Source organism: Corvus hawaiiensis, chromosome 26 (assembly GCF_020740725.1).
Source record: "Corvus hawaiiensis isolate bCorHaw1 chromosome 26, bCorHaw1.pri.cur, whole genome shotgun sequence".
Lineage (NCBI taxonomy): Eukaryota > Metazoa > Chordata > Aves > Passeriformes > Corvidae > Corvus > Corvus hawaiiensis.
Genome location: NC_063238.1, coordinates 19,186,943 through 19,207,535, shown reverse-complemented (window position 1 = coordinate 19,207,535; position 20,593 = coordinate 19,186,943). Strand labels below are relative to the sequence as shown.

Here is a 20,593-nt window from a genome sequence, read left to right as displayed (position 1 = left end):
ACTCCAGGGACTGTAGGACAGAATTTAGGCTTGCTCACTTTACACTGATATGGCAGGGTAAGGAAGGTATGAGACTCCAGTAACCCACTTGGTTCCACCCACTGGAATCAGGAATGACTTCTAGCTGCTGCCGGCAGAGCCCAGTCAGGTGCAGCCTGCATCAGCTGGAGCCAGTCAGTTGTGCTTGCCACAGCTGTATCAGATGGTTTAGGGAAAAGCATCATCTTTCCTATTTAGTGTAGACTTATGCAGCTCTTCTGGTGTGCAAAGGCATTGATAAATGAGCAAAGGATTTCTAGCAAATTGTGATGTAAATAGTGTAGTCTGTTTATTTGCACTTGTCCTTTTGGGTCCTTGACGTACCCATGCTTGTAAATTCTACATTTAAAAGTTGGTGTAAAATAAATTCGAGACAGGGGAAGGAGAAAAGCAATGCTTCATATGTTTTGAATTTAATTTTTGTGATTTTTTTTTCCTGAGTATGAGTCACTAGTTACAATTAAAATTATTCCTCTTGATAATTTTTGGTATGAAAACCAGATGGTTTTGGTTGCCTTTAGTTTCTTGATTGCATGGTTATTATATGATTATTATATGATTTTGCTTTTTCTGGTATGCACTAATTTATTTTCACTCTTATGTTATTTATCAAAAAAAAAAAAAAGTTCCACTTAGCTTCAGTTGTTCATGACTTTGGTTTAAATACTTGAAGATACTTATGACACTGTTTTTATTTTAAATGTCAGATATACTTTCCTTCTTCTCTTCCTTTAAAACTATTTTAATTTCTCCAAACCCTTTCTCTGACCCTTCATCTCTCAGACCACCACCATATGAACATCAGTATTCAGGTTGCTTCTATTAAACTCTTACTTTTCTTACAGGACTTTTCTTTGTGCTAATACCGTTCCGTTATTTGCTTTTATTTGTTGTGATTTATTTAACATATTGTTTAGCAATGCTTCAACTGAGAACAGCAAAACTCCATCACTTTAAGGGACTATCTTAGCAGAATATATATATAACTATATATCATTTCAACTGCAATCCAGACCTACAGGACTCTTTTTAATTTCTCCTTAGGACTCTTCCTGGGAAGTTTAAAATCAATCTTTGGAGATCCACTGTCGCTGTTATTCCCAGAGAATGGTGAAATCCCGACATAGGTCCAGGTCAAATGATATGGCCAAAGCAGAGCTAAGACCTCATTTAATGAATAGCTCAGCTTTTATAGTGTAGTTCACAATAAAGAAATTACATGATTGGTTTATTCACTCACCACCTCTCAAGCTGATAGGCTGAGCAGTAAGACACCCATTTCCAAATATTATTCTCACAAGACTGAAAACAATTCTGCAGTTCCCACAACAACTTGCAGGTGTGGAAATGGTTTACATTCTTACAAACTGTTATCCATCCAGTTCTCATGAGAACGAAAGCTTTCACAGAGAAGCTGTGAGAAGCTGGATTTCTCTGTTTCTCAGCTAAAGCATGAGAAAGGAAAAACTTCACAAATGCTACAGAGCTGGAAAATTTCTCTGCTCCTGCCTTTTAGCATCCACAGTCCACCAGCCAAAATTTTACCTTTTCTAGTGTGATGTTTCTTATGGCAGCAGTGGATTACTGTGCTCAGTATGAAACAACGACAGAAAGTCTCATCTCAGGAGATGGCAGATCATGACAGAGATTTTTGAATGAAAGATCACTAGAGCTTTTAATACATTAAAATCAATGTATTTTCATGATCTTTCTCTCAGAAATTGCTGAGCTATAGTCTATGCAACTTGTCCTGGCATTCACTTAGAAAATCTATTGACTTCATAGTCACAGACTAAAGCCCTGTGGCTTTGACCATCTATTCTTTCCACAGTGCCTGATACTAGTGCCCTGGAAGTCAGAGCACTGTGTTCATAGTACTCCTGATATGTTCAAACTAGCAATTCTGAAGTAATTTTAACAATTTTTTTCATTTGCGATACAAGGATAATGTTATGCCAGCAAGGAACTTGCTTTAGAACACTTTGGAACACATGGTTCCTTGTTTTCTCCGAGTAATAAGAGTTCTCTGCTGCATATTTAGGCTACTAGTTTAAGGTCATTGGATTTTTTTATTTTGTTTGATGTCTTTGCTTTTGCTTTGAGAAAACCAAGAGGGCTTCTGTTATTGGCTTGTGTCGCGTTTCTGATTAAAAGCTTTCCATTATGTAAGAGAAAAAAGTATTGCAGATGCCCAGGCTAGATTCATCTAATCTCCTAGGAAAAATCACTCCATAGCTGTATCCCAAAGAGAAAGAATGCTTTGCTGAGGATGGGATCACATGCTCTGTACTGCCAGTGTCCTAATCCAAGGCAAACTGAGATGTTTCATAGCATCCATAAAAGACATCACAGTGCTTGGGGCAACAGGGCATTCAGCCAATGCCTCTAGAATCACTTTTTCTCTTGCAGTCTCTTTGTTTTAGAATAAAAGCATTTCCACTTTTAGAGGGGCATGACAATATTTTCAAAGATGTCCTTGTTAACTTTACTTTTGAAAAATTATCTGCAAGCAGAAACAGTAAGTCCACCAACACTGTTCCATTAAACATTGCCACATATTTGTGGCGTTTGGGACACATCCTGAACATCTCAGCTGCCTTGTCACATCAAATGACTGGAAGGCATTTTGACATCATTTAGCCTCTGACCTTAAATTTCGCTCTCAATAAGCAGAAACCAAAACATACCCCACAAAACACTGAGAAAATAGAAACTGTGACTGTGTCATTCCAAAATGAATCCCTATCACTACAGATGAGACGTTTCCCCGCTTTCACACAATAGATGCTTTTATTTATTACTATCAAGACTGGAGCCAAATCGAACAATCTCTCTTTGTATACAGATACTTCTTTTAATTTGTTAGTGAGTTGATCCTTTTAAAATTGCTAATTAGCTGAGCTGTTACTAATGTGACTCAAATAACTGGAAAATCTCTGATCTTATGATCACAGGGCTATTCAACTGACGGGTTCACAAATACCACTCATTCACCTTGTAAGTAAAGTAGTGTTTAGCCCAGAAACAGAAAACCAAAGTAATACATGCTGCTCAAATTGCCAATAAAAAGTGTTCTTAATATAGCATTTTAACACTTCACATACTTGATTAAATGCTCAATTAATTTCTTTAGCAAAATAAGCACAAAACACTTACTGCAAAACGAATAGATAATTTTTATGCAGAGGAAACTTTGTTAATTTCCAGGGGTTTTGGGACATATTGAAGCATCTTACTTGCAATGGAGTTGCTACTGCAGAACATACATCCTCATTTGTATTTTGTGTACTTTTTATTACAATGTTAAGTCCTTCCATTTCCTCATGTCAGTCAGCACACCTGTGTTTTCAGTGTGTTGACATTGTTATTAAGTCTAGGTTCACACTGCTATTGTCTGAAGTACTCTACAAATAAATTTTAGCATACTTTGCTCCAACCATTATTCCTCTGTATGTTAAATTTCAGGGGGTTTTTTTGGTTTTGTTTTTGTTTTTTGCTAAAAAATTTATATAATTCTTTCTCATTTTACTTCCCTCTCCCTCCTCTGGAGAACCATTCACCAAACCCTTGACCCTACTTTAGCAGCTAATGGCCAGCTGAGGAGCAGGGAGTTGTGAGAATTCTTTCTTCCCTGTAAATCAATTTGTTGCTTCATCCAAGTCAACGGAGTTCAGCTTAAATTACCAGATATGGAGCTGGTAGTAACTGGCATTTAGCCAACCCTTTTTTTTCCCCTCTTGAATCCAGACCTTCTTTTGGTAGAAACAGTTGGAATCTGGTTGTTTTCTAAAAACGCCATCTGCTGAAAAGAGCTATCAAATTGGAGCAGAGATCAATGGGAAAAAAATTACATTCAGGCTTAGTTTAGTGGTAAATTATAGCTTCATACCAAAACTTACTACCACTAATATATAACTTAAACTGTTTTGTCAATCAAATGATAAGTATACATAATACAAGGTGTGGGCTGAAGGTGGAAAGTCACCCTTGGCTAGGTGCAAAATATTGCCAGAACTTCATTTATTTGTGTAAACTTGAGCAGTGTTATAAAAACTATGTCCATATCAGATTTGCTAGTCTAAGCAACTACATTTTTTGCCAGGATTCTCCCTCTTATCAGCCTCATTGGCCTCATGAGCCTTCCTTTTTATTATGCTTGCACAAGATGCCCTTATTGAAGTTACAGTATTATTTTCCTATTTTCCTATTATTTTACTTTTATACTTAAAATATTATTTTGCTGATTCTCAGTTTTAATGTTTTGCCAAATATGTGGGGAAAAAAAAAGCCCAAACATGAATATTGCATAAGGCATCTCCTGTCACTGTAGAAAAATAAAATGGTATCTCCAGATAGGCAGGTGGTAACCAGTGTGTGCTTGCTGTGCTCATAGTCTCTGTGGCCAGATTTTAATTCTGCTCTGGTCTGAAAGTAGAACAGTTGGATAGTGACTGTGTCTAAGCACTGCTCTCCAGAAGACTTTATTAGCAGAAGCACAGCACTCTTTTAGTGGAAAAGTCAGACACAGCTAGGTAGGAACCCGATAACGGTGAACTGTCTGCACCCATCAACAGAGCCCAATCATAAGTTATATTTCAAATAAGAAATATAATCTAATTGGTGAATGCATTCTTGCAAGGTTTGCTCATGCTTAGAAACAGGAATATGGCAACTGTGCAAATGTTAATACCTAAATATGCTGGTGGTGCAAATGTTTTCAGATTCTAGCCCACAAATCTTATTTAAGACTCCTGTTCATGCCAATAAATTCATCAAAATGAAGGTAGAAAAGCTGTAACTTAGAAGTCTCTTCTGCAAGTATTACTAATAATTCAGCCTGGAACAGAAAGTGATGAATTTTGAGGTCGAGGGCATATTCCACTGCATGCTACCTTTTTTTTTCTTGTATTTGCAGTAGGTTTCCACTGCAAATCACAGACTTAGTGTAATGGTCTTTTCATCAGAGGCCACATTATGACTGTTTGAACAGACACTACTTGCAAAAGAACCCCAAAACCTACACCTTTTTTTTTGGTAAAAATGGGGAATTCATTATTGTGGTTTTGTTATGCTGGTTTATGCTTGTGCTTGTTTATGCTGACCTAAGCATAGTAGTCTCACTACAAACGAGCATTTCAGTGAGCAAGTATATACATTAATTGTTTTAATGTGTGTCAATCAAGAAAGAGCTCATACATAAACAAATTTTAGCTAACAAAGGATTTTATCATGTTGCCTGACCTGAATTATTTAGGTCTTATGTCACAGTTTAAAGACATAAATGATCATAAAAATAAATGTTGCACAGTACAAAGTTTACTATATTGGCAGAACTATTAAATTTTACTTTAATTTCTATAAATATTAAATTACAAGACTGTTCAACATGTAGATGCTCAGCATTAACAGAGATACTAAAAAGCAAAAAACTGGTATTTTCTTTTCTTTTTTCTTTTTTTTTTTGAAAGTACTTAAATGAAATATTTGTAAAAAATTGTCTGAATTTGAATACAAAATCTACCAAAATAGTTTAGTTTTAGATTGACATCATGCAATCAGACTTACCATTTCTGTAATAAGCTGATGTGATTGCCGAATTCCAGAATTTTGAATACAAGGTTTGGAATTTGAATGCAGCATATTTTGAGCTTGGTTGCTAGGTGGACATACTTCAGATTACAAATGAACTCAGTTGACACCTCATTCTTGAGAAGGAAAGCTTCTGCCCAAGTAGTTCATTAATATGATTACATGAACAGAAAATTAAAAGCATGACCAGAAAATCCAACAGGAATTCTAATGGAAAATACTCACATAAGCAGAGTATTAGTAGAGAAAGACCAGAATGCAAGAAATAACAGCATTATTTTAGGAAATTAGATGTTTCTCTGCAACATGCCAGTATCTTTAGCAACTGCTGAGCCTCTTGAGAGAAAAACTGAGTGGTTTGTACTAACCCCCTGGTGTGGTTAGCTCAGTTCTGTACATTTCAGCAGGACCTTTCCTGATGATTATCCAGTCCCCAGGGGAATTGGTCTAGTGACATTAAGATTGAGGTATTTTGTATGCTTTTTATGTGTGGGGTTTTTTTAACAGGAAAAATGTAAACTTTTAAAAAGTAAATGAGATGCAAGAGAGTTAGTAAGCCTGATTTGTATTTGGAAATATAAATGAGAAAATAATAATAATTTAGAAATATAAATGAGAAAAGAAAAAGCTCCTCATAGTTTGTAATATGTGAGAAGGAGCAAGATCAAAGACAAAGGTCACTGTACCTGAAACAGTGAGAGGAAACCCCAACAGGGAAGCTGAGGAGCATTGTCTTGCAGAGGAAAACCAATGCAGAAAATTTTGTCACCACACTATGTTCTCACTGCTCAGTTCAGTGTCTATTTCAAAACACCCTCTCTGCTGCTCAGATGGTGTTGGGGAGCTCAGGACTCATGTCTCAAATACCCTGAGCAAGAGCACAGATTAGATACAATAGGTAATGCACATCTCAAAGCTTTTGTTGTGAGTTCCATGTCTTCCTGGAGTGGAGCACTGTAACAGGCATTCTTGACTTATCCAAGTTTTATAACACTGACAATTGAGTACAATTGCACCTGGGTAGGAGATGATGCTCAGTAGAGATACATTCTTATGCTGGAATTCAGATGTTTGGTTGTTATGACTGTCCTTAGAGAAGGCTGAAGAATGATTGTATGACTAAAACTCTGAGGGATCCAAGCTGGAAGTCTGAAAATACATGTGAAGATCACCCCACGCATTTCTTTAAATAGGCATCTTTTTCAAGGAAATAGATACTTGGGAAACAGGTTGCTGTTACTCCCTGAAAAAGTCAATGAAAGAAGTTTGATGTGGCAGTGTTTGCTTTACCTTTAGCAGATCAGGAATTTAATAAACTAAGCTGTATATATGAAACAGTTATCAGTTTTAGAAGAAATGGAGGCTTATAATGTGCTGTAGTTTGAGATTAAATTTTAACGTTTTATAACAGAAATTATGTGAAAACAGTGGGCCAAAATCAGCTTTCTTGATTTTCTGTTTCTGATGCAAAATTAGTAAAGTTATTGGTTCTGTTTCTTTTTGCTGTATGGACTTTTATGGAGATTACAATGCTGCCACAGAAATCATCTTCATCTCTTGTTGATCAAGCTGTGTGTCATTCCCCTCTGTCTCTTCACAGGCACTTTTGATCTACATCATGTTTCTAAGAGTCACCAATTTTTGCCTTTTTGGACATCTATTAAAAATATTAGCATGTTTTTTATTTCCTCCATTTTCTTTTCCCCCAGTATACTTATTCAAACACTCCTGACAGGCTGCCTCTCTTGTCAGCCTTATTTTGCTTATGCCCTTTTTCACTCTATGCTTGTATTCAGCCCTGTATTTGTTTGGCAAATGATCTCCTTCTCTTGTTACATCTGTTTTTCTCTTCTGTTTCTTCTCAAAATGACACTCCCGATAGATGTGAATCTTTAAAAGGAATAAAAAGAAACCTGGAAGCAAAAGTATTCAACCTCAATGTTTGATTAAGAATAATGACCAGTTTAATTCAACACTAGAAGTTTCCCACAAATAACAGTGATTTAGTTAATGAGTTTATTTGACCTTTAGATGTCATCAGTTGAACATATCTGTCTGTTATCACCTTACTCTGGTTCTGAATTTAATTTTTTAATTCAGGTGGTTATATATGTCTTCTGAAGTCACAAATTCCCCCACCCCGCCCCCTCCTTTCCCACACACACTTTCTGTCTGAATTATGGCTCTGCTGGTTGGAGTACTATTTGTAGTTGTCTCTCTGAGCCATCAGTCTAAAAAAAATGCACTGCCCGGTTTATTTTAGCTTTATGGATCACTTATGGAAAGACAAAAAATATCTACTGATTGACTGTGTCACATGAGGAATAATGGTGGTGGTGCTGTTGTTATGACAGCCTAAAGACGTAATCAAGACAGATTTTCTTGGTGAAAGCAGTATCTTTTATTAGACCAGCTTGTATCACTGGCAAAATTAGACAAGTTTTTGGGCATGTGAGTCCTTTTTCAGGTCTGAAATAGAAGCAGAAGACTTCAAAGCTAAGTACAAGCTGAGTGCATTGTCTTATCTCATTATTTGTGCTCAGACCATCTCAAAGGGAAAGTTAGTGGAAGAAACAGTGAGAGAAAGAGGAGTTTGAAGAAAAGATACATCAAGGGGAAGGTGGGAGGTTTTTCTGTCACAAAAGCACTGTCTCTGAATTCAAGGGTTTTGCTAGCCAGCAGATTTGTGAAAGCAGCCACGTTTTTCTTTGGAAAATGTTGTAGGAATCCTTGAGGGTCTGGCCTAAGATTTTCGAAATGCAGTGATTATTTTCTGAGAAATACTCTCTCCCTGATAACTGGGGAACTTCTGTCCTTTACTTGTGTGTGTTCATTCTCTCTGGTGCCCAGTAGTTTCTTAGTTTCACCTGCAGGGTTACCCTGAGAGCACTCAATGCACCTGACAAAAGGTCCCCAGAATTACAGGCGTAGGAGTGGATTGTTCTGTGTTAAGGCATATTTATTGTGCTGGTAGTGGAGAGATGTTGGTTGAGTTTTGTACTTGTGAAGGGCCTAAATACATTTAGTTTGTTTTGGCCACAGGCAACTTGCCTCTCCTAGTGGGTTTAGTAAGGCTGGGGCCTGTGTAATTAGAAGGGAGGATCTGGAGAGCCCTATTTCAAAACAGGATTGTTTTTCTAATAAATCTTTCAATGCGTGTTCCAGCACATGAAATTGCAAGTGGGAAGGATGTATAAGGGCTATGCTATTTCAACATTGTGCATATCCAACAGTCTGACCTGTTTTTCTACTCATAGCAGTTGGTCTGATAAAATATATTATTAATACATAGAAACCCTTAAAAATACACCCTTGCTTTTTAAAAAAGCAGGTCCTAACATCAAAAAATGAGGATAAGTGATGTCAAGATTAGCTTTTGTACAGTCTGCATCACCATGTGTCAAGAATGTTGATTGCACTGTAGTTAAAACAACACTTATGAATCACTATGTGGGGGAGGATTTGCTACTGGTGTTGCATTTAACCTTTTCCCTAAATCTTTTTGTTTAGGTAGGAGCCCAACATGACGATCAGTGTGTATGAGCATTGCTAACATTTGTTAACCTCATCTTCATTGACCTTTTTCACTTCTGCTACCAATGGTCTTTCTTGGTGACAATGCTGAAATAGTGTCCATACTGTCTAGGTGAACAGCCTACAATGTCCTGTTCACTGTAGGGAATCCAGTCTGTGTCTAAATAACCAGACAACTGTGCCTCCTCCACTTGGGTAATGATTTATAATCCACTTCTCCCTGGTTTCCCATAAATCTCTCTTATGATACCTTCTCTTTTAACCAAATATTTTTCTCTAATCCTTGTTCCCCGAAGCTCCAGGTATATATTCTCTCCCTACCTGACCAAGTGCTCCACAAGAGGGAAATCTCTAGAGTTTCAAGTACATAGTACAGGTGGGTAATTGGCCTTTGTGATGCTTGTAACATGAATATTACAGCGATTAATATCAGCAATATTATTTAGTATTAAACCTTGGAAGATGTACTGAAGTGGTGTTATGAGCACTTGTAATTCTTCAGGGTTTGGAGATGACAGTGCTTTGCAGGAGAACTTCCACATATCATATTCCTTAGTGGAGCACCAGAGAAAACAGCTTGTAATTATTTGGCAAAGGGCAGTGAAAACGATCTCACTGTGTCCCATCTGAGAGAAGTATCCTAGGAACATCCAGTTGGGGCAGAACCTTTTCTGAGGGTTCATTGGTTAAAAAGAGTGGAAAGGAGGGGTGACATTCAGGCAGACCATGAGTTTTGTGAAAGATAGCACTTCTCCGTCGGAAAATAAAATAATAATAGTAAAAAAAGTAGCATGGGGAGTTGCAGCAGTTCTTGATCTCCAGTGCTTCCTGAACTTGAAGTTGTTTCTCTTTCAGCTTCTCACTAGAAGCCAGACACATCCAAAGCAATTCATACTGTGCAACTGTCTTATTTGCAGCGAGAACAATATGTTTCAAAAAAATGCCTTTCCTTTTTTTTCATCCTACAAAATCACAAAAAACATGGAAAAGCCAGTGGTTTCAATAACGGCATAGTGTGCTTTTAGAGAATACTAATTTAAGAATAAAGGCTCTTGTGACCTGTACTTCATAGTCTGATTTCAAAATATTGAGCAGAAATATTTTGTTTTAAAATTATGTCTTCTTTCACGACAAAACTTCCTACAGTGTTTTTATACTTTCCATCTGGATCTACCAGAATTGTTTCATTCTTTTCCAGTAGAGACATATATTGTGGAAAGCCAGTTGTAAAGCTAATGGTGTATGTTCAATACAAAATATAATGTGAGATAAATTCTCAGTGCTTTCTGGAAGAACAAGTCTCTGAAAATAAGCAGTCACCAAGAACATACCACAGAGGCTCTCCCTCCCACCTTCGAGGCTCCTCTCACACTAGCCCCCAGTCACCACCGTGCTCAAAAGGTTGGAGATGGCTCTTCCCAGTGCAACATGGGGCTGTTTGGCTGTTTCTGCCGAGAGTCTGGCTGTGAGTGGAGGAACAGCTTCCCTTGCAAGCTGTGGGCTGCAGCAGTCAGTGGCCCCAGAGTGCTGGTGAGGCTCCGTCTCACGCCATGGTGATGAAGTAGCTGGGACAGCTACACTGCCCAGGGACTCCTCCTCTTTGACAACCCTGGCTTGACTGATGCAGCTGTACTGATGTTTTCTGTCTGGGGTTATGAGCAGAAAATACTCTGTAGGGAAAATAAAACAGAATATAGGCACTTTTAATGTTACCCACAGATTTAAAAATCTAATGCTTTCACTTAGAACTTTTGAAATATTATATAAGAAAATACAAATGTTTGGCTGAGGAAACACTTCATCTTGTTCTTTTGAAAATAATTTATCTAACACATCATTTAGCTTAGAAAAAAAAGTACATATTCTGTTCATTTAGTTGGGCTTTTTTTTTCCATCCCCTCCCTCAGTGATATTTCTCTTTGGTCTATGAAATCATCATTCAGAATATGAAACTGTGATTCAGAATATGTCTGGGTGATTATATCCTACATGAGATATAGAAAAATGGTTTCATTCCAGATGACCCCTTATAAGGTTATAAAGTAATTTATAAAGGATTTGTCATATAAAGGATTTGTCATCTGGAAAAGAGCTTTTTCCCATGTTTAGAAAACAACAGAAACCATGTAGTTTTGTTATTAGCTGAGACTACTATGCAATTCTCCAGTAAAGCAACTGATTAAAATTTATTTTTCATAGAAGTGCAATTTACACTAGCATTTTGCCATTATTGATAATAATTAATAACAATTCTAATATAGGAAATGAAGTATTAATCAGCAATGTTTAAAGAGATGTACGTTATAGACATACAGTACTTAAAAAATAGGAAAGATTTCTTCACTATTTTGTTTTTTGTATTTGCAGCTGTGGACTACACAGTCAAATATTGGTGAAACAAACTGCAAAACATGCTTGGTGACAAGATGACAGGGTAAGGTTCTAATTACAGAAACAAATTTTTCAAATGTTCTCAGACCCAGTTTAATCTTGGTTCATGAGAGAAAGGGGAGGAGGTAGAGGGCATAAACTCTAATGTTCCATTTCTGTTTTATGTAGCTACATTCAGCTTTAACAGGCATTCATTTATTTCAATCAGCATGAATCTTGGCAGCTGTATTTAGTATATGTGGCTCAGAATAATCTCTTTAAAGGCAGAAATCCCGAAGTGCACTGCAGCCACACTGTACTGTGAACTGATTACCCGAAGAACAAAAGGCTGTTCAGACCTTTAAAGACATAGTAAGCCATGGAAAACTTATTTCATCAGTGAGCTTTAGGGGAAACTGATGACTCAGTGCTTGACTTACAACAGTGTTCATACACAACCCTGCACACGTCTGTGTGCAAATCCTTCACTCTCACTGTTTGACCAAGCAAGTCTGTGTTACCTGCACACAATGATATTACTGCTGGGTATCTCAGCCATGGGTTTTCAGAGTGCTGTTGCAACTTGTGTGTATACAGCTGAAGGTCTGCTGCAACACTAAGTCTTCAGGGTACTTAGCCAGTCACCCCGTTTATGCTCACACACTGCTCAGACTAATGCCAGTGACTGAATAAATACAACTGATACCTTTTTATCAGACACCTTATTTTTCAAAGGCTGAGAAATTAGCTTCTGTAGATCTGACAAGTGAGAAGCTCTTGCCTTCACATTTACAACCTGGCAAAGAAAGTCGAACAGATCAAGTCTCTTGTCAAGGACGCACCAGAAGAGAGTGAGGTAGCTGGGAAGAGCTATTTTCTGCTATTGAGTCCATGTGCTCTAACCCCAGGATCAGACAAATGAATGCAGGCAGAAACCTGACCTGAAAATTGCAGATTTTCAGTTAAGATCACTAATGAGGATTTTAATTAGTTGAGTAAGCCAGCATCAATACAATCAGTAAACCAAGCTCCATGACCTAGCAGCCTACTTCTTTCTGAAGGAAACTTTACTGTAGACAAGTGGGTATGAGGCCTTTCTCAGCCAATTTTTACCATTTATTAGCACAAGTCTGGCTTCACTAATTAGTATTTTAATTAATTTTAAATGACATGGCTCTTCTTAGAGTGTAAATCCATTCTGAATGCTCTCATCTGGACTGGGATGGCCACTCATTTCCAACAAGGGCTGGTATGGCTCTGTGGCTCGCTTGTGGGGATCTGCTAGCCCTGTGTCTCCTTCTCCCCTGGCAGTTGGGCTTTTCCCCCAGCCTTTCCAGGCTGCCATAACTTCCCTTTCATCTGGTCCTAGCAGTGGTCCTCGCTGGGTTGCAAAGGGAGATTCCCACTCTGTCAGTGGTTGTAGGAAAGCCCCTTCCACAGCATTGCTAAAGATTTTCCTTTTTTTGGAACATGGCTGCCCCTTAGGTAAAAACAGCTAAAATAAAATTTTCAGCAGATTCCACTCCTCACTCTGATTTTTATTATTTTAACACAGTACCCATTGTGAAAAGCTTGACAGTCTATACAACCACAGCTTGAAATTAATCTAGATGATGTGTCCATAATATGTCGATATTCTGTGATAGAACAGCATCTCTATCCTTTTAAAGTAGCATCATCACCAGTGGAAACAATTTGCTTCATCAAGGTGATTTCTTATTTCCATGGTGTGAATTGATGGTTACAACAACAGTCAGGAATGCTTCCTAGCTGAAAGTTTGTGAATATGCAACAATATAGTGAATTTTGAACTTGCAAATAGCTTAAGATGACTGCCTGCATTATAAACAATAGACTTGCAACAATGACAAGTGCAATACTTTGTGCAAACGCTGAACTTCCACAGAGCTTATAAATAAGATTGAGTGAAAGGGAAGAGGAGGGCTGAAATACAGCTGGATAGAGAATGGTGTGATAGCTGACAGGCATCAGGTCAAGGATGAATTAGGAAACCAAGAAGGGAATGGAAGGAGAAACAGGTAAAGTTTCCTTACAAGCTCCCTAGGAAGGGAGAAGAGCTGGACAGAAAAGGAAATGGAGAAGGGAGAAAATAGTATTGCTTTTCTTGGCTCTGCTGGATGAGTTTCAGAGTGTCCCTGTTATGACTGCACTGAGAAAGCTGTACTAACCTAGGAATACACTACATAAGACAGCCATAGGGCAGAGATAGTGCTTACTCGTAGGATTTAGTGGCTTGCTCAACAGCAGTAGCTGAAATTTATTTCTACATCTTACTTATATCTATCTTTTACAGAAACAGTACATATTTGTACTACATAGCTGCAGTAGTGTAGTTCTCATTTATCTTCTTTTTTCATTTTATGTCTTTTGCATTGCATTTTAATTTGATGAAAATGGAACAGGCTGCCCAGGGAGGTGGTGGAACCACCACCCCTGGAGGTATTTAAAAGACGGTAGATGTGGTTCTTAGGGACAGGGTTTAGTGGTGGACTTAGTAGTGCTGGATTAACAGTTGGACTTGATGATCTTAAAGGTATTTTCAAACATAAATGATACTATGATTCTCACATTCTAAGGAAGAAAAGCCCCATATGAATCAAATCTGCACAGAACTAAATAAGAGAAACGTGATGCTGGAAACAATGTGTTGGCAAGGGCCATAGGAGGCCTTTGCAGCTCTCCATTCCACTGGCAAATCTGCACCTCGTAAGACTGAATACAAACAGAAATATAAAACACCCTCAGGAATGAGAATGCAGAGCAAAATTGTCAGGCTAGGTCTGATAAAGAAAAAAGTTTGGAATTCGAGCAAGAAGTCTACAGATTATTGACTTAGGTCAATAAAGATACAGACACAAAATCAACAACATTTTAAAATCTTTGAGCTGGTTTGTAAGTGCTACTGTGAATGAAGTGGTAATGCACAAGAGATAAAACAAGCAATCAAAGACAAAACCAAAAAATGTTATAAATTAAATCCTTGTGTCTTGGTTATACAGACTACTAAGTGGCAAGAGAGTAATGTCAATTTGTATTAATTTCTGCCATTTATAGCAGATGAAAATGGGCTCCTATTTTTACCCAGCATCAGTGATGTGCTGGTAATTAAAAAATATCACAGCTTAAAATAATTTTCTAATTCAGTAACTTTTCTTCTACCCTTTTACCCAAGTCCAGAGTGAATGAAAGGAAAAAAAAATCTTAAATTCTCACCAATTAAAAGTTTAGCCAAGGTCTGTGAAGATTACTTGATTAATTTTTCATGTCTGACATTTTTTACAGAAGCATAATTTTTATGAAAAAGAAGTGCCAATTTTAATAGTGTTTGTCAACCAGCCTATTTTGACTGTTTCAGAGTCTTCTTTCACTTTTCTGCTCATCCTTTTCTTCCTAGACCAAACTCAGATCGATTTGATTGTTTTTCTGCTTTGCAGAGCATTCCTACAAAATCATTAGTTCAGGTCTCAAACAGTTCCCTTCATTATATGGAAGACTGCAAGGAAGTTAAGTTACTGAAAGAAGGTCTGTACCATCCATCACTCATCTTTTGAGTGAAAAGCAATAGTTTTTTCAATGCAACAGCAAGGCAGAGTTGCTCTTGAAAATATATTTGGTCAAATTTTCAGCTAATATAGCTTGTTTTGACCCCACAAACATTGGTTCTATTTTTGGGCCATTTCTAATGTGCTCAGAAGTATTTTTTTAAATTTAAAACTGTGGTCTAATTCTTACCCAGATAGTACTCAGCAGCTTCTCTTTTTAAAAGTTAACAATATTATATGAAAGCAATAAGAATTTGAAAGGCAAACATATTATTTTTTTAGTGTATCCTGTTTATCTTAAAATGAAACTGTTTTAGCTTCCTTGAGTGCAAAGATATAATGAAAGCTAAAAGGGATGTAGCAGGTACCAATTATAATGATCAGTCTGCATGGGTACCAAATCTGCAATTCTAATTTACAGGTTAAGTGATCACACCTCAGAAAATCTGGGAACATAATAAAGAATTTGTTCAAACTTAATTAGGACAAGTCATTAAAGCAAATCTTGAGGGGGAGGAGTGGAAAAAGGAGGCAATGAGAAGAAATTGCTGGCCTTAATACTTTTTTACAAAGTAAAATCACTCTCAAGTGAATTCTAGTAATGGCAGTGAAACAGTAAAGAAAGGAAGAGTAGGGGAAAAAGCAAGGGAAAGAAAAAAGAAGTAAACTGTTGGTATATGAAAGGAGAAAGGAAATACCAGGCATGTGGCATTTTAAAATTGTTGTGTGTTTTCTGCTGGCATGGCTGTTGCAGAAAGGTTGGTGTCTCTCCACACCAATTGCTGATTCCTTCCTTTGTTCCATTTCAGCTCTCTGCATTCTGCAATTGTTAATTGCATTTCTACTTTAAACTGTTCCATATATTTGGTTAAACCCTAACTTGGATCTTTGGATTCTATAGTACTTTCTCCTTTTAAAACCAAGAAGTAACTAATAAAAGAACAAATCTACCTGAATGAATGCCCTTTCCATGCCTCATTATTGCAGTGGAAGGTTTGAAATGCCACTAAAGAATAAACAGAGAAACTAAAAGGCCAGGCAGAAAAGAATTCAACACTCCTCTATTAGATCTCTGGGGGTTTTTTTATGTTTATTAATTTGAGAGCCTGAATACCTGCTGCTGTCCTCCCTTTTTCCCCCAGGCACTGCCCAGGCAGGCTGGCTCTCACAGAGAGAACACCACAAGCACATAGCTCACACCACTTAAAGGCTGACAGGCTCCAGTCTACCAGTGCAGCAGCCACTTCATTAGGATTATTTATATCCTGGTAGATGTCAGAGTGTGAATATTCCTGTTCTGGCTGAAGGATGCTGAGTGTCTGTCCCATTTGTGCAGAAAGCTACTTGTGGCCCTCCTCATATCCTCAGCACTGCTATTGCTCTGTCTACTTGGCTGTCATTTTCAGCTGTGCTCAAGCCACTGTCATTTATCCTCAGATCTCCCTGGCACCGCAGGACTGCTCTGATGCCTGTGCTCAGCCAGAGCACAGCATTTCTCTTACAGCGCCAGGGAGTGCACTTAGGAGTGAGAAATATATATTGTGGCCTTACTTGACACAAAAATCATTTCCAGCTGTTTATTTCCTAGTGCCCTTGTTTGTGTTACAGCTTAGTTCATTCTGCCAAAGCAATGTGCTAGAGCCACAGAGCAGCTGACAACCAGCATGGCTTGAGCCCAGGGTGTTGAAGCCATGAAGGTGACTCACCGTCACAAACTTTTGCCCAGTGTCCTGTTTCCAGGGAACTGATTTTGCAAAAGCACCCTGCTCTGAACCATTTTCAGAGATGGATTGCCTGTGCTGTATTCAGGAGACTGCACTGCCCCACCCTGGCCTGTGCTGATCCATCTTCCCAGTCACACAGGAGGCTGAGCTGCTCTCAGTCCCCATCCTTTCTCTAACCTGGAATGTAATAATACAGTGCCATGGATATCAACAGGAGGAAAAACTTACAGTGCAGGAGCTCAGGGTGCCCTCTGCTCCACTCTGAAATTCAGCAGTAATGAAGAATCATAGACTCAGACTTATAGAATCATAAAATAATTTGGGTTGGAAAGGACCTTTTAAGAGTCCTACTACCCTGCCATGGTCAGGGATATCTTCAACTGGATCAGGTTGCTCAGAGCCCCATGCAAGCTTCTCTTGAATGCTTCCAGGATTGGGCTTTCTTTGAGCTTCCTTTTCTGGCAGACGCACTTGCAGCAACCCTTCTATTTCTCTTTGCATCCCTTGCTAAGTTCAGCTGCATCTTGGCCTTTGTGACCTCACCCCAACAAAACTGGGCAGCATCCCCATACTCTTCCTGTCTCTTTACCGTCTGGATTTGTAGCAAGCACTACAACTAATACAGGTGCTCTGCCTGAGGGGTAAAATAAGCAAAGCGAGGAAAAGAATATCAAATCTGCATACCCTTCTCCACTTGCTACCTTTTGCTGTCAGCTGCTTACAGATATCTTGCCCAGTCTGTGCATATTGTTTACTCGCAGCTATTACTAGCAGGAGCTGATTAAGAGTACCTTCATATATTGAGAGAATTACTGGCAGCAGATGGATATCATAAGTTGAGATGAAAGGCAAGGGTGGCTCGGTATTGCACTAAGTGGGCAGAACTAGGGGATTGCTCTGGAAGGCAGTTAAAATGGAAGTGAATTCAACAGAGCGATATGGAAAAATAACAGCTATAGAACAAAGGCCATAGCTGCCCATGGACTGACATCATATTTGCAGCAGGTCAACAGGCAACTGGTATAAGCATTGTATTTTCCAAAGAATGACTTTATAAACAGTTCTTCACTACCAAATAGCAGAGACACTTGGATATTTCACAAGTTTTATCTGAGAAAAAGACAGAGAAGAAAAAAGGGGCGCATAAGGATGAAGAACTACTCAGACATTCAAGCAGAACAATTTTTTTCATTTCCATAAAAGAGCTGACTTATTATCAATTAGCTATGATTAGCTTGTTTATTATTTATGTTTAATGTGGAAATTCTGAAAAGCATGTTCTCGATCCTTTTCATTCATGCTGTTATAAAGCAGCTGGGATGGGGTCTGTGGCTCAGATCCAGGAAGCCGTGACCGACCAGAGAGAGCGTCCTGCAAGGGACAGTCCCCCAGAGGTCTGCGGGGATCCCTCAGCCACCGGGCTGCCTCTGCAGAGGGGTGCCTGTCTCAGCAGGCTGTCAGCTCTTTAGGGATTTCAGTGAGAGTGATTTCAGCTCTTGTCCTGCAAGGCAAACCCCAGGCTGGACCAGGAGGAGAGAGACGAGAGGCTCTTTTGGCGGTTCTGCATGGGGCAGCTTTATTTGACCCGCTCCCCGCGAAGGGGAGGCCAGGGATGAGCTCTCTGATCTCTAAGGGGGAATAGGGGTAGTTCTTATAGGGATGCAAGGGTGGGTGTGAGAGGGTAAAAGCCAATGGGTTACAAAGGATCTACATAGGGTCTCCCAGAGGATCATGGTTCTGTGTCCTCTCTCGCCGTAACGGAGAGTGCTGCATCTTCTAAGGGGATTCTGCTGGGAGGTTATGCAATCTCCTTATCTCAGCAAGCCTCCCTCCAGGGCAGGGGCTGGGCATACCCCACACTGTTACATATTGAGAATAGCCAGAATGAAAAACATCTGCCTGCTGCTACAGACACCAAGGCATTCCTATAGGGAAAGAGGAATGTTTGAACTTTAACCTTATCTTCATTGGAATTTGCAGCAGGTTGTTGCACATATATCTTATTCAGAATATGTAGCTGATACTTTTCACTGGAGTTAAGCCTGTACTTCCCAGGGCTTTTGCTGAGGAATATACACATCGCTCTGGTTCTACTGCTCGGGGCAGAAGGTCTAAAACCAGCAGGCTCTTTCTCCGGAGAAGCATCAGGCAGAGGAGTTCTCCCTCTTGTGGAGTCAAATGTAACTCCACTGGAAATTTAAATTCTGCTTCCATGCTCACCTACTCTCAGAGACAGAAAAGACCTAGCCAAGAGGAAGGTGAAAGTAATTTGCAGGTTTCCTCATATGATGGCACAATATGAGCAAGAGCAAGGTCTAATCAGAAATAAGGTAATGTCACTATGAAGACCATATTTTGACCTGAACGCACATTGTGCATTGCAATAATTCTGAAATTCTTTTGCACATCAGGCATCTGGTTCAGCAGCTTTTCCTTTAACTTATGGCCATTACTGTCAAATTTGCCTTTCTTCTGTTTCTAAATGACCCTTTGCACTTCTATATAGAGGAAGGACTTATTACAGTTTTAAACCAGTGCATGCTTTTTTCTTTTTTCTTTTTTCCCCTCCTCTGGTCTCTGCATGTAGGTAGAATGTTCTCAAACCTCACCAAGCAGGTTTTCTTCCAGTGTGAATTCTTTTTGCCATCCCTCCCTCCAGCAGGTGTGGCTCACAGTTGTTTTTGGCTCTGGGAAATGAACATTTCTGAGCATTATGTAAATATATTTCTGAATTGATCTTTGTTCTCTGTGTATACTGAACTGTATTAATTTCTATCACTTCACAGACAGAACATTTTGGATGAATAGCTGTTCAAACACCTAGTAATTTCTACTGTTTTGTTTTGGTTTTTTTAATTGAACTGTAGCATGATCCAATTAATTCTCATTTATTCCTCCCAAGAAGATCAACCCTTGATCATTTGCTTTAATGTTGACATCTCATGTTTCAAACCCATGGTCATGTAAGTGAAATTCCACTCCATTCTTCTGACTCTAATATTGACTTTTCAAGGTAGCTAATAACCAGACATTTCATTAGCCCACTTATCTTTTATGTTTTTCAGTAGCATCCATTGCATTAAATGTGTGCTCCTAAAAAAGTGTTTATAATTTTTTCTTGTGGTAATAATCTAGCCTCTTGATGTACAAGACAAAGTGGCTAATTTTCCCCTTACTGTGTGGCATCTTACTTAGGTTTGCATTTTATTTTTCTCATTCACATTTTTTTTCTTTTAATTTTAGAGCTTTTGAGCCACTTGCAAAATTTTAGAACTTCACATAGAGTTGCTTGGCTGGCACTCCTCATAGATCAAAAAGTCAATCCTGAAGAAAAAAAATTGGAAGATTTACAAAACCTGTTAGCTTATCAGAACAGGGACTTGACAAAGCTCGTACTAGAGATTGAAAGATTGCGCAATAATACTTCTTAAGTGTCTGTTACACAATGAAGGTAAATTTCAAGAAAAACATTAGGAAGTATCTTCAGTTTCAAGTCTCACATGTAGCAAAGGCCTTTCAGCTTACAGTATAACAGAGCTGGGACCTGTCCCAGTGTCTGGTTGTGCAACTCCCAGGTAGTTTCACACTTCTCTATCCTCATCCTACTTGATATGTGAAGGCATTTCCTCTCCTCTCTATCCAGGGAACACACAACAGCCCTTATGCCTCTTCAGGCTCATGCAAAGCCCAGAAATCTTCAGACTTGCTATGGCTGACAGTGTTTCCTCTATCAACAGCAGCTTCTGTTTTCCTTTGCTGACACAGAAATGGCAT

At 38.7% G+C, this 20,593-nt stretch overlaps 1 protein-coding gene across 7 annotated transcripts in view; it reads right to left on the bottom strand.

Moving 5' to 3' along the window:
• Positions 1-7,794: 7,794 nt before the first annotated feature.
• Positions 7,795-20,593, bottom strand: part of LOC125316932 (Y+L amino acid transporter 2-like) — a 35,062-nt gene continuing 22,263 nt past the window's right edge. For all 7 annotated transcript variants that reach the window (XM_048286354.1, XM_048286347.1, XM_048286348.1 and 4 more), the window contains one exon: positions 7,795-10,832. In XM_048286354.1, the coding sequence (XP_048142311.1) occupies positions 10,534-10,832 (299 nt within the window). In that variant the 3' untranslated portion in view covers positions 7,795-10,533. The remainder of the gene's footprint in view (positions 10,833-20,593) is intronic.